Raw genomic sequence first — 13,067 nt, 5'->3', positions numbered from 1 at the left:
GGTCACTCGCACTGCTCTGATTGTCAAGGTGCTGCCATAGCCGTGAGGGACCCCTCCTGCCACCAGTGGGATGGCCTTGCTCCCACCCAAACTGCCCCAGCACTCACTGCCCCAGGGTGACTCACACAATACTCAGGGTGCCCCAGACCAGCCCGCCCTAAGCAGGAACCTCAAGACCCTCCCCGAAACCTCAGTGCCAGCCCCATTGGCTGCCAAGGCCACTGGCACCAGAGGAGCTGCCCAGGCAGAGCTTCCCTTAGGAGAAGTGTACAGCCACTTCCCTCACAACTCCTTCCTCCCACTGCTGCGCTGCTAGCACCATGCAGACCCCTTGCGGCTGTCTCCTCCTTCCCCTCTACCTCCTCCTTCTCTATGGGACATGGGCAGACCTGGAGGGTAAGTGGGAGCCCTGGCTCATCCACATCTGCCCCTGTGAAACCCCATGGGCGAGGGGCTTCCTGCTTCCTACTTGTCTTGGGCTCTTGCCTCCTCGCCCCTCCTTGTCCCCTGGCTCCACACCTCCTCTCTGGCAGGGATGCAGCCACTCCAGGTGGGTGCAGGGAGTGAGATCTGAGGCTGCCAAGGATGCAGGGGGCTATGGGTGCCTGCAGGTCCATGCAACCCCAAGCTCCTGTCCCTCACCCCTTGCACTTTCCTCAGCCTTCTCGTCCAACTCCCATCGCCTCCTGTCAACCCCTGTCTTGTGTAGGGAGCTTCACTGTCCGGCTGCTTCAGACCTCCATCTTCCAAAACACTTCCTTTGTGGACACGGAGGGGCTGGGCCTGCTGCAAGACATCGAGCTCGGTTCTCTTGATAAGCACACCTGGGCCATTCGCTTCTACCAGCCCTGGGTGCGCCCAGCCCTGCCTCGCAGTGACTGGGACACCATTGAGAATATGATCAAGATCTATTTACAGACGTTCAACCACCTGATCAATGAAGGTGCCATGCAGAAGAATGTGTCCTGTGAGTAACCGATCTTCTCTGCTTCCTCTCGCCAAAGAGCATCTAGGAAGTGGGGAAGAGCCAGCAGTGCTGGTGCACTGGAGATGCTGACCATGTCCGCATAAGGCAGTCCCAGCCCCTCATGCAACCTCTCTCCTATTTCTCCCTCCAGACCCCTTCGTGGCCCAATGCATGGCGGGCTGCGAGCTTTACCCCAACAGGACCTCCCGGGTCTTTGCCTATGTGGGTTACAACGGCCAAGACTTCCTCAGACTCAATGTAGACAATGCCACTTGGCTCCTCTCCCAAGACACCAGCCTGTCACGGTACGTCCAGGCCGTTCTTCGGAACTATACTGCCTTCAGTGAGATGGTGGAATTCCTCTTCAATGATACCTGTGTTGATGACATGGAGATGCTCCTGCACTATGGTCAGTCAGCTCTGGAGAGACAAGGTGAGACCACCCCAATACAGCCCCCACACCCCACAGCCCCCCACACTGGGGCCAAGCAGTGCCTCACCAGGGCTCCCCTCACCCCTTGGCTCTTGCCCCCAGAGCCGCCTGTGGCCACGGTCTTCGCCCGCACACCCAGCCCAGCCCAGCTCCTGCTGGTTTGCCGCGTCACCAGCTTCTACCCACGGCCCATCAGCGTGGCCTGGCTGCGGGATGGCCAGGAGGTGCCGCCGGGCCCGGCACTCAACACCAGCGCCATCCTGCCCAACGCCGACCTCACCTATCAGCTACGCAGCGTCCTGGCCGTGGCCCCCCGCGACGGGCACAGCTACGCCTGCCGCGTGCGCCACCACAGCCTGGGCACCCGCAGCCTCCTCGTCCCATGGGGTAGGTGCCACCCGTGGGGAGAGCGATGGTGCTCCCGAGCTGCACTGCCCCGCACGATGGAGCAAAGCCGGGAAAGCTCATGGTAGTCTCTGCTTGCATTTCTCAGGGAACTCAGAGGTGGTGCTGATCTCAGGGCTCGTGGCCGGGCTGCTGGCAGCCGTGGTTATGGCTGCCATCGCTGTTCTTTGGGTGTGGAGACGCAGGTGAGGCCCTTTCTGCCCTGGGGAGGAGTAGTGTGAGAGCAGGGGAGGAAATGAAATGCCCCAGGGGCTTACTGCACTTAGCAGCAAATCTCCTGCACCTGCACTGGCTGATGGCTGCACCCCTGTGAGGTCTCTTCCATGGACTATCCTTGAGCCATCTCCTTCTCATTTCAGAAAGCACCTGCAGGTGGAGGAATCAGAGTCCAGGAACTCCATCCTTAGCAGAGAAGCTTAGCCCAGAAGGGAGCCAACAGCCCCCATTTCCTTCCAGCACCCTCACAGCGACAAAATCGCTACCTTTTTCTGCTTTGACAAAATTCTAGGCACTGCTGAGTGTGAGATCAACTCAACTGGGAGATGTAGGGAAGAAACCTGGGAGGCTTTTGACCTACTTCGATTTGCTAAGCAGACAAGGATGCAAGTTTGAGACCTCATCACTTGTTACACATGGTAACGCGTGGTACTGTCCCATGCACCCAATGAGGCTCTTTAGGGCACCCCAATGCCCAGTGGCAATTTCTCCCAGTTCTGGTACAATATTTAACATTTATTATTTACATTAAGCAGTAGGCAGTAAGCTGTGCCCTTCTGCTGTTGCTTTCTAGTATTTTTTCCTAAAAGCTGCCTTTATTACCATATTCCAGAAATATTTGTACTGAGACTGAACTGTTCCACACAGACTAACAGCACTTGGCCACAAACACGTTTACAAAGTGCTGAGTGACACGAAGACTCTGATGTAATCTGTGGGACCTGCAGACGTGTATAAAATCAAATTAAAACATTCATGTTTTCACTAAGAACACGTGCCTTTCCTCTGGATTTGGATGGGCTTGGGGAGGTTTTGTCTTGCCGCAAAGGGAAGCTGGAACACTGCGGAATTATTGGTGCTAATTGCAGTAGACACCCAAGGGGGGGAACAAAACAACAAACAGTGATCGTGCATATACAAACACGTTCTTACATATGGGGGCAAAGTGTCCCCAAGCCTCCCAATTAAGGAGAAAAAGGAAGCCAGTCTCCCATTGGAGACAGTGGAGTTCAGACAGGCATAGGAAGGAATTTAGTTCATGCTCCTAATTAACCACATACTTGAATGTGCGGCTTCAAAAGGGTTGGTTTCACAAGACAACTTCCTGGCAAAGTTTCACGGGAAAAGTCTCTGGCAGCTGTGTGCAAGCCAACTACCAGCTGAGTCAGAAGAAAACCCGGCTGGCCTGTGGCCACATCCGCCACAACTTCACCAGGCTGGTTCTCCCCTGGTCAAACCCTGTGAACCACAGTGCTGTGGGCAGGACTGAACTTCCTGCCAGCCAGAGTCACCTGCCAGCACCGCCAGGCTCAAGGATCTCACTGCAGGAAGAGGGATGCTGCGTCTCTCGCAGCCCTTCCTTAGCTAGGATAGACAGTTGAAACTTTCAGCTGTGGGCAGGGCTCACTTTCGGGCTGCGAGCCCGCAGCCCCAGCACCAACGGGGCACACAGGGCAATTCATCTCCCAAAAGCAGAATGAAACACCCTGCAGCACTCACAGGACATGGCAGGATGAAGGTCACCCAACAAACCTGGAGAGCAGATGCAGCCAGTGAGCAAAGCTGGTAAGACAGGCGGTCATGTGCACGACCTCCCAAGAGACCCTACAATAACACCACACACACGAACACCCAGTACTGGGGAGGTGTCTGCAGGTGTTTGTTCACAGCCCTCAAAAGACCCTACAGTAACACGCATCAAACACCCAGGCGTTTCGAGAAGTCTCTTCAGGCGCTTTGGCCCAGCCCAGTGAGTGCTGGTGCCCACACACTCAGTGCAGCACACAGGGGCACTGCAGCCCTGCCCACCCCACGCCAGCTCACCCAGGCATCATTCTGGCTTTGGGGGGGTTACAGCCCTCACCTGCAGGGAGACTGCTAGGACCAATGGTCACCTGAGGGCACTGCAAGGACCAATGTTACCAGCAGGGTATGCAGGGACCAATGGTCATATAAGGTGTAATTGCAAAGTCCTACAGTCACCTGGGGGGAACAGTGAGGACCAGTGGTCACCTAGGAGGACTGTAAGTACGAATGTCACCTGAGGGGACTGTGGGGACAATGGTCTGTGTGCACGAACAGTGCTCTGCCCCCTTTGGTCATTTGTTGACCAAAGGAAGTGACAATATCAAGGAGGAAGAAGCTGAGACCACTGCTACAGCAAGCAATAAAGTGCAGAAAAACCCAACAAAGACATGAGCACAAGTACATTCAATAGAGATGAGGAAGGGCTAATGCAGGACTTGTAGTCCACTGCAACAGTGGGAGACATTTGGAGAAAAGCGAAAGAGGGTTGATACATCATGAGCACCTGCAAAGCCAGGTGCCTGCTCCTGCCTGTCAGCTGCTCCACCACCAGTGACCTCACATGCACCTGCACAAGCCAGAGGGCTGCTAATGGCCTACCAGCTGCTCAGCAAGAAGTGATCGTTCGCCTTAGGGGGGACTGTGAGGGCAAATGGTCACCTCATAGGACTGCATGGACAAACATCCCCCTGCCCCTTCCCTCACTGGCCGCCCCATGGCTGCGCATTGCCATCCCACCAGCCAGACGCTCTCCTCTGACCCCAGCACTGGTGGCCCTGCTGGGAGGGATGTGGATATTGTGGTGGCACAGCTGGACATCCCCTGGGTGATGCCAAGATGAGTTGCTGGTGAAGCGGGACCGTTGATGCCATTTCTGGCCACTGCAGCATCTCCACTTCTCTGTGGGACAGCTCCACGGAAGGGAAGGAGTGTTTGGACGTTATCAGGGTGTACCACTTCACACTTCCCCTTGGCTGTGGTTTCAGTTCTGCCTTTGCCCCCAATGAGGGCACCCCCAGGAAAGGGGAAGAGAAACTGAAGGGTGAGGGGCGGTGTCAGGGGATAGTCCAGAAGGAGCAGCGGGTAGGAGACATTGTGGGGGTGAGGCCAGCTCTGGTCATCTCATTGTCTCTCCATTGCTGGACACTGGTGACAATGGGCATAGAGCAAGGGGATGGCCCCCACCATTCCTGTTACCAGAGGGCACTTGAGGAGAGGGCTCCCCACCCGAGATGGTGGGAAGGAAAGGGGAGTGTCAAGCTGCATCCCAGCTCAGGCCCTCCCCTGGAGGCGTTTACGGAAGAGCTGGAGCTCCCAGCACTGTTCTTGCTGCCATGGGCCAGGAAGGAGCTGCTTGTCACTTCATCCCTGGGGAGCTCCATCCCCAGGGTTAGGCAGGTGGTGCAGGAGGAGCCTGAACTGGAGGTGCCAGAGGGGGCCCAAAGCGGCCCTCTCCCTGTGCAGGGCTGAGAAGATAGTGCTGTCTTTCTCCAGTCACGGCTGAAACTCAAAAGCCAACGTCACCTCCTTCAGAGCTGATGCGTCCCACAAGAATGAGGATGGGACGAGGTACCATTGGTGAGGAGGGGGAGCCAGGGGGACCGAGCTTGGGTCCTCGAGCACCCGTTTTCTCCCAGTGCTGTTTGCCTGCCCTCTCCTCCTGGCGGGGCTCTCCCCGGTCCCAGGCTGTCACAGCACTTCATGCCCAAATCTTATTTCAGCTTTCCTCCCTCACGCACATTCCCAGCCCCCGGCTCCAGACCTCTGGGGCGCTCCTCGACATGTCCATTGGTCAAGAGCCCCCACCGTGCCTGCTGGGCTGGGCTGAAGTGCGGGACCTCACAAGCGCTTCCTCCTTCTGCAGTCACTGCTGCTGCTGCTTCAGCCTCGCCGCACGCACCATGCAGCCCCCTCACCTCCTCCTCTTCCTCTTTCTCTCACTCCTCCTACCTGGGAGGGACATCTACCACCCCTCTGGGCAACCTGGTCCAGAGTTTCACCACTCTCATCGTAAAAAATTTCTTCCTTATATCTAGTCTGAATCTCCTGTTTCCCCTCCAGCCTCCTTACTCATCTCCTCTTTCCTACAGTTTCCTCTTTCCTATAGCCTTTCCCATCCCCATCCTCTCTCCTAGCAGAGACACGGGTTTTGCAGCTCCTCCAGACCAGCTTCTTTGCCAACATCAGCTCTGCTGAGATGTCTGGAGTGGCTCTCCTGGGGGATGTGCCCATCTTCGCAATGGATCCTGCAAACTGGAGCATCCACTTCCACCGGCCCTGGGCCTGTCAAGCCACAGTCGAGGGTGAGGCAGAGATGATCAAGTCCCACTCCAAACTTTTTCTGTGCAATTTGGTTCGATATGTGCACGAAATGATCCAGAGGGTGCAACAGGACTGTGAGTATGGGGACAACACCAGCCAGATCCCCAGCCCCTTTCCCTGGTTCCAGCTGTGCCCCCCTCCCCACCACGGGAGCATTCGTGGGGTCTCATAGGGTGCAACAGCTCCTAAAAGCAGAATGAGTAATGCTGCGGCTGATGGGGCACATGGCTAGCAGGGGCAGGGATGATATCGCACTGAAAACATCCCTCAGGGCTCCTGCCATCTGGCATGAAGGGACCCCTCTGCACACTGGGAAGCTGCCACCAAATTAACTGGGGCTACAGGACCCGCACAGCACAGATTAGGGAAAGAGAAACTTGGGGCAAAGATTCTGAGAGGCAACATCCTGTTTGAGCAATTGTCATGTGCTGACTGGCCCCATATCCACTTTGAACTTCCAAGGGTGCGGAAGCGGGATTTGAAGACCCCAGAGACGACTCAATATGAGTTAGCTGCAGGGATCTCGTTTATTGCGCAGTTCTTATTGCTTATATAGACAACTTTTGTCAGTCATCTTGAGACCACACCTTTTCTACACCATTATTGGATGATACATATGCTTGTCGTGTTTAACAGGCTATTTCAAAAAACACCCGCCTAGCGAAGCTCTGCTCTAAGCAAACACTACTCCCTTATCATACTGCATAGTTTTCTTATCCTCTACTTCAAGGGCATTCCGCCCCTGAGGCCTAACTTCCCAGCTCCCGTCTTTATTCACACAGGGTTTTCTTCGTGCAGTCTCTTCAAAGATCCACACTCCAACAAATTCCCCCTTTCTTTTCTTGCACGAATAAAACCCTGCGTAGGAGGCTGGCAATTCCAGTTACTAGCATATTGTTTTGGTACAGCCTTGCAAAAGCAGTTTCTAGCATACTACTTCCCTTTCCGAGGGCTTTACTATTTCCACTATACCCAAGATTCCGCTGAGCAGGAGGGTGTCAATCGGCAGGGTCGTTGTGGAGAAGGGAGGCAGGCACGGCACCTTCAGGGCGTCCCCTGTTTATCTACACAGTGTGCTCTGCAGCCTCCCTCAGCTCCGCTCTGAGCCATCCCTTTTACACCCTCAGCAGAGTCTATGACAAAGGCACTGACACGGCGTTGCTGCACGCGTGGCCAGTGCGTGCAACAAGGCTGCCCAGTATGTGCTCTGCTGGCCAACAGCGGATTTTGCGAATTGCAACATGTTGTTCAATAACAATCCTCCTAACTTCTCTTTTCAAAGTTACGTGCTCACAACTAAGTCCAGTTAGTAATTCTTTGTCATTAATTTGGTACCAGTTAATTCTTTTCCTTCCAGTAGCTACGGGTGGAATCCATACACCTTCCGATCGGAGAAAAGACACAAAGCATATATACAAGCAACTTTCACACACATAATATACCAAACAATAAGAAAACATAAAAACAGTTTACATATCAACATGCAATCTTCTATTACAATTCTTTTGAGCCATTTTCCTTATTCTGCGTCTCTGTCATCACTTTACGTTTCTTGCTGGTAACCAGTATGGACCTGTGGGAAAGAGAACACAAGCATACCCTCTTCCCCATGTAAGCAGAGACGCAGAGCCATCCCATAAGTTGAGCCCAGTTTCTTATAATATACCGTTGTTTTTTCGTACAAAAATGGCACTGGGTTTAAAATTATGATCCACAGCCATAGTATGTTGCCTAGAAGCAGACGAATTAAGAAAATTTAAAACATATGTAGCTTTGTCTGAGGATTCTTGTGGGGAAATATATGGAAGGCTCCCCCTTTTTGGTTTTTCCTTTTATTTATTTTTTTTTTTTTTAATTTTTTTTCTTTAGAATCAATTACCCTTGGGAGTACAAACAGTCGTGATTTGTGGTGGATGATCATCCCAGCTAGTGCACATAATCCTCGTGATGTAAGACCAAAGACACTAATAGTGTTCCCAGCCCACATTTTGACACGCCTTTACTAAATCTGCAATCGTTTTTTTCCCGATTTCTGATAAGATCAAGAGCTTGTTGGCAGTCTGTGTTAGCATTTTCAATGGCTAACTGGAATATCAACACATCTGCAGTAGCCGGATTTTCTGTTTATCTCTGAACTGCCATTTGTAGCTGATCAAAGAAATGCTCATAAGGTTCCTGTGCTCCCTGACGAATGGAAGCAGAGGAAGCCTCCCCTGTCCCAAAAATCAGGGACACGTCTTAATGCTCTCGTAGCCAATTCAGTCAGCTGTTGGAAAGCCACTTGCTGTAACCCTGCCTGTGCCTGATTTGACATGTGCGACATTTTATTCATCCCAAAATATTTATCTCTCGATTTAAGAAATTTAACACCTGTAACACTTTAGCTATTGTTTCATTGGGAGATTTCCCCATCATTCCCCCTTCTTGTTTTAAAAGCATATTCTCCAAAGTACCATGTGCGTGTTCTATGATCGGTTGCCCAGTAGGATTGTACAGAATACCAGTAACATGCTCAATACCTTATGATGACAAAAATACATATGTCTGATAAAAAGTGTATGCCAAAGTTCCTGCAAGCGTAAACCACGAGGACTAACACCATTCATTGGTGGCATGATCATATTTTAACAGCTACTACACAATTGTACAATTGAGCGGGCTTGCTCTCTTGTTATACCAAATTGTCACCTAATAGCGTCAGCATTCTGATGGTAGAAGTCATGCAAGATGTTTGCCTGCATGAGCGAGTTTGGTACCAGAGCTGCACTCGTGAGAGGCTCAGCTCGCCTGTTCCCTTCTGCTATAGGCCCTGGAAGCGCAGTGTGCGCTCGCAGATGTACAATGGAATACACATGTTTACGGTTTTGCAACACTGATATTAATTGTTGAAATTGCTGGAACAAAGGAGGATCAGTTATTTCCCGCGATGCCAATCGAGACGATCCAAGTTAGGATGTGCTGGAGAGCGGCCGGTGGGGGCAGGGGGCGGGGAGGCAGTGGCGGCGGGTCAGCCCTCCCTCGCCTCAGCCGGATGGGGGAGGGGGGAAACGGCGGGGGGGGACGGACGGGGACGACGACCCAGCAGCCCTGTGCCGGCCGCCCCCCTTGTTGTTGTTGCTGTTGTTGTTGCCGCGTCTCCGTCCCGTCCAGCCGCGGCTCGCCCCGCACACGAGCAGCAGCGCCGAGGCAAACGCCGCCCGTGGCCCCGGCCGGCAGCAGCAGCGGCGTTCCCGGGGCGCCGCCAGGAGCGGTGGGCAGTGTGGCGCGGGGGTCCGCTGTACCGACTTCGTTGGAAGAGGGGGAAAGCAATAAGTCTGTCTTTCGTTCGGGGCCCTGGATCAAAAGGATTCGATGATGACTTTTCCAGGCCGGCAGCTCCGCACAGCTCCTCTGCCGGTGGGGCCGCGGCGGAGGCAGGGATGGGGCTGTTGGCTCTGCCGGTGCCAGCGGGGCTGCCGGGGCTACCGGGGCTACCAGGGGAGGCGGACGCTGATGTTCCCTCGCCCTCACTCTCTCCCGCCGCGCCCTTCAAGGCCTCGAACACAGCACACCAGGCTGTCAGCTGTCGGTGCGCGGCAGCATCCCCACGGGTGGCTGCGTCCCAAAGTTTAACATCTATAGTGTCCCAAGTCCTTGTCATGTATATATTTGAAGAGTTTGCCTCTGGTATGTGAGCTGATACCCAAACCAGGAGTACCAGGAGTTTTATCAAGTCAGTACTGTTAATGGTGCTGTTCTGTTTCTCTAGCACTTTTGTCAACACCTTAACTATAGACTTATGTTCTGTTAAAGCCATGCTTCCCGTTGTTCCCAGTCTCTTACCTCCTCCTGTTGAGGCAGTTGACGCTTATTTTTTTCTTCAGTCGCTTAGTTCTTCTTTCTTTTGGTTCCTAATTCGTGACAGTAGATCTGCTCCGGCTTTCCTCTATAGGCCGCCTGTAGTCACTCGTCCTTCCTTCTGCGAAATTAGCACACTCGTTCAAAACAAGTATAGGGTCCCGAACGTGAGGTTAGCTCATTCTCCGAGAATATCCCGAACGTGAGGTTAGCTCATTCTTCGGGAATGTGCCGAACGTGAGCCCAGCTCATTCTCCGGCGCGACAGTGGATCCACTCCGGCTTTCCTCTATAGGCCGCCTGTAGTCGCTCGTCCTTCCTTCCGCGAAACACTCGTTCACAAGTAATAAATATTCTGAACGTGAGTTAGGCTCATTCTTCGGGAATCTCCCGAACGTGAGTTTAGCTCATTCTCCGGAATGTCCCGAACGTGAGTTTAGCTCATTCTTCAGGTATATCCTGAACATGAGTTTAGCTCATTCTCCGGGTCTCGAACGTGAGTCCAGCTCATTCTCCGGGGCCGTGGCTTGCCCCACGTTGGGCGCCACTGCGGAAGCGGGATTTGAAGACCCCAGAGACGACTCAATATGAGTTAGCTGCAGGGATCTCGTTTATTGCGCAGTTCTTATTGCTTATATAGACAACTTTTGTCAGTCATCTTGAGACCACACCTTTTCTACACCATTATTGGATGATACATATGCTTGTCGTGTTTAACAGGCTATTTCAAAAAACACTCGCCTAGCGAAGCTCTGCTCTAAGCAAACACTACTCCCTTATCATACTGCATAGTTTTCTTATCCTCTACTTCAAGGGCATTCCGCCCCTGAGGCCTAACTTCCCAGCTCCCGTCTTTATTCACACAGGGTTTTCTTCGTGCAGTCTCTTCAAAGATCCACACTCCAACACAAGGGGACTGAGGGCTTGCAGGGTGTCCCAGGACTTCCTGCAGGATGGCCCCATGCCCTGCCGTGCACTGCACCCCGCTGCCCGTCGCAGCCCGCTGCCCATCACACCCCTGCATGTGCCTCCCAGCCACATCCCACCTCGTGCCACCCAGGTCCCACACACTCACAGGACCTCTCCACCGGCTCTGCCCTTGGCAGACCCCTTGGTGCTTCAGATCCATGCGGGCTGTGTGCTGCACCCCAACAGGACAAGCTGGGGCTTCATGGATGTCGGGGAGGGTGGCAGAGATCTTGTAGCTTTCGAGGTGAAGAGGCAGCGTTGGGAGCTCCAGCGGTCATCCTGGCCAGCAGAGCTGGGCAGCAAGTCCCTCAACAGCAAGAAGGCTGTCTCAGGGCTCCTGGAGCACATCCTCTCCATCTCCTGTCACAGCTACATCCTCACTCTGTGCAGGTATGGGAAGGCTGATCTGGAGAGACAAGGTAAGAGCACTCCAACCCTGACATGGCCACCCCACAGCCCCCCACACTGGGGCCAAGCAGTGCCTCACCAGGGCTCCCCTCACCCCTTGGCTCTTGCCCCCCAGAGCTGCCTGTGGCCACGGTCTTCGCCCGCACACCCAGCCCAGCCCAGATCCTGCTGGTTTGCCGTGTCACAGGCTTCTACCCGCAGCCCATCAGTGTGGCTTGGCTGCGGGATGGCCAGGAGGTGCCACCGGGCCCGGCACTCAACACCAGCGCCATCCTGCCCAACGCTGACCTCACCTATCAGCTACGCAGTGTCCTGGCCGTGGCCCCCCGCGACGGGCACAGCTACGCCTGCCGCGTGCGCCACTGCAGCCTGGGCACTCACAGCCTCCTCGTCCCGTGGGGTAGGTGCCACCCGTGGGGTCCGGGTGCAGTGTGCAGGCGGCAGCCACTGTCCCTGACACCCTTTTCCATCCCTGTCCCAGAAAACCAGAGCGCAGCTCCAACCATCAGCGTTGCCATCGCAGTGCTGCTCCTCGTGGCCGCCGTCTCTGTCGGGGGATTCTGGTGGTGGCAGCACAGGTAAGTTCTCCCTCCCACCGACTGCTCGCAGGTGCATGGGCAGATGGGTCGGGCCAGGGGTCGCAGCAGCAGCCGCTCTGCAGGGATGAACTCTCCGGCACTCTCACAGTGTTCCCCCCTTTCAGGAAAAGTGATGAGGCCACACGGGACACTCGGCAATCCCTCGTTTGAGGCCTGGCTGCCCTCCCAGTTACACCAGCTCTCCCTGCTCGTTTCATCTCCTAACCCTGACCCATCAGCACCGGCAGGTTTGCTCCAAAAAAACACCACATTAAACAGCTACAAACTTCCCCAGCTGCATGTGGCTCTTGTGGCTCTCGCCCTCCTTCCCCCTCACAGTGTTCTCCCAGGAAAACCATCAGTGTGCCGCTGAGACTGAACATTGTGGCCAGGAAGACTCTCCCTCTTCCTGGGCACTGGCTGATCTCCCTTGGCATGTCAGGAAAAGTGATTCCTCTGCCAACCACGCCCACATCTCAGAATCTCCATGGGCAGTGTCTGTCCCTGGCAGAAGGGCAGCGACAACCTGGGGCCAGACCAGCACGGGCGTGCTGAGTGGGATGAGGGACGGAGCAGGTCATAAACCAGGGAGAGAGGGAAGGATTTGAGCTGTTTTTCTGGGAAGAGAAGGGGAAGGGAGGATCCAAGGGACATCTCCAATGCCCTGATGCAGGGAAATGTTTTGAGCAGGTGTGAACGTGCACCAGTCCCAGTGCTGATCTCACCGTCTCTCTGGGATGCTTTGGCGTCGAGTTCTCTTCTACTCCTGACTCCTGCCCCCATGTCTGACTCCTGCTCCCACAAAACTGGAGGGATGTGGGATAGTCACTCTCCCAATATACCTGACAGCCATGAGAGAGCCATGCTGAGGCTCCGGGGGGACTCTGTCTTTGAGGGACATGCCCCCGAGAAGGGTGGTGTGGTGGGTTGACTTTGGCTAGCCACCAGGTGCCCACCAAGTTGCTCTACCACTCCCCCTCCTCAAGGGGGACAAAACACCAAACACAACCGGACAAGACGGAGAAAAGACGACAAAAGGCTCATGGGTCGAGATAAGGACAGGGAGATCACTCAGCAATTACCGTCACAGGCAAAACAGACTCAGCTTGGGAAATTAATTTAATTTG

The 13,067-nt window shown here is 54.3% G+C and overlaps 2 protein-coding genes across 2 annotated transcripts; both read left to right on the top strand.

The window, feature by feature from the left end:
* The first annotated feature begins 320 nt into the window (after nucleotides 1-320).
* On the top strand, nucleotides 321-2,225 carry LOC104370890 (antigen-presenting glycoprotein CD1d). The gene is made up of 6 exons (XM_086619094.1): nucleotides 321-396; nucleotides 710-967; nucleotides 1,119-1,400; nucleotides 1,503-1,787; nucleotides 1,894-1,990; nucleotides 2,165-2,225. Exons 1-6 carry the CDS (start codon nucleotides 321-323, stop codon nucleotides 2,223-2,225), a joined length of 1,059 nt encoding a protein of 352 aa, XP_086475220.1.
* A 3,503-nt stretch (nucleotides 2,226-5,728) lies between these two features.
* Nucleotides 5,729-12,111, top strand: LOC147528033 (antigen-presenting glycoprotein CD1d-like). Its single transcript, XM_086619052.1, has 6 exons — nucleotides 5,729-5,813; nucleotides 5,963-6,223; nucleotides 11,092-11,373; nucleotides 11,478-11,762; nucleotides 11,844-11,940; nucleotides 12,066-12,111. The coding sequence occupies exons 1-6, from the start codon at nucleotides 5,729-5,731 to the stop codon at nucleotides 12,109-12,111; spliced, it is 1,056 nt and encodes a 351-aa protein (XP_086475178.1).
* The last annotated feature ends 956 nt before the right edge of the window (nucleotides 12,112-13,067 follow it).

This window comes from Tauraco erythrolophus, chromosome 12, assembly GCF_009769465.1.
Source record: "Tauraco erythrolophus isolate bTauEry1 chromosome 12, bTauEry1.pri, whole genome shotgun sequence".
Taxonomy (NCBI): domain Eukaryota; kingdom Metazoa; phylum Chordata; class Aves; order Musophagiformes; family Musophagidae; genus Tauraco; species Tauraco erythrolophus.
The sequence above is the reverse complement of the archived record's forward strand: the minus strand, read 5'-3'. Positions and strand labels throughout refer to the sequence as shown.

Bases quoted from the DNA above. Each gene is read 5' to 3' on its own strand.
- LOC104370890 (XM_086619094.1), top strand. From the start codon at position 321: ATGCAGACCCCTTGCGGCTGTCTCCTCCTTCCCCTCTACCTCCTCCTT. The intron at 397-709 runs GTAAGTGGGAGC...TGTCTTGTGTAG, and splicing joins GACATGGGCAGACCTGGAGG to GGAGCTTCACTGTCCGGCTG. The intron at 1,991-2,164 runs GTGAGGCCCTTT...TTCTCATTTCAG, and splicing joins CTTTGGGTGTGGAGACGCAG to AAAGCACCTGCAGGTGGAGG.
- LOC147528033 (XM_086619052.1), top strand. From the start codon at position 5,729: ATGCAGCCCCCTCACCTCCTCCTCTTCCTCTTTCTCTCACTCCTCCTA. The intron at 5,814-5,962 runs GTCCAGAGTTTC...CCTCTCTCCTAG, and splicing joins CCACCCCTCTGGGCAACCTG to CAGAGACACGGGTTTTGCAG. The intron at 11,374-11,477 runs GTAAGAGCACTC...CTTGCCCCCCAG, and splicing joins GGCTGATCTGGAGAGACAAG to AGCTGCCTGTGGCCACGGTC.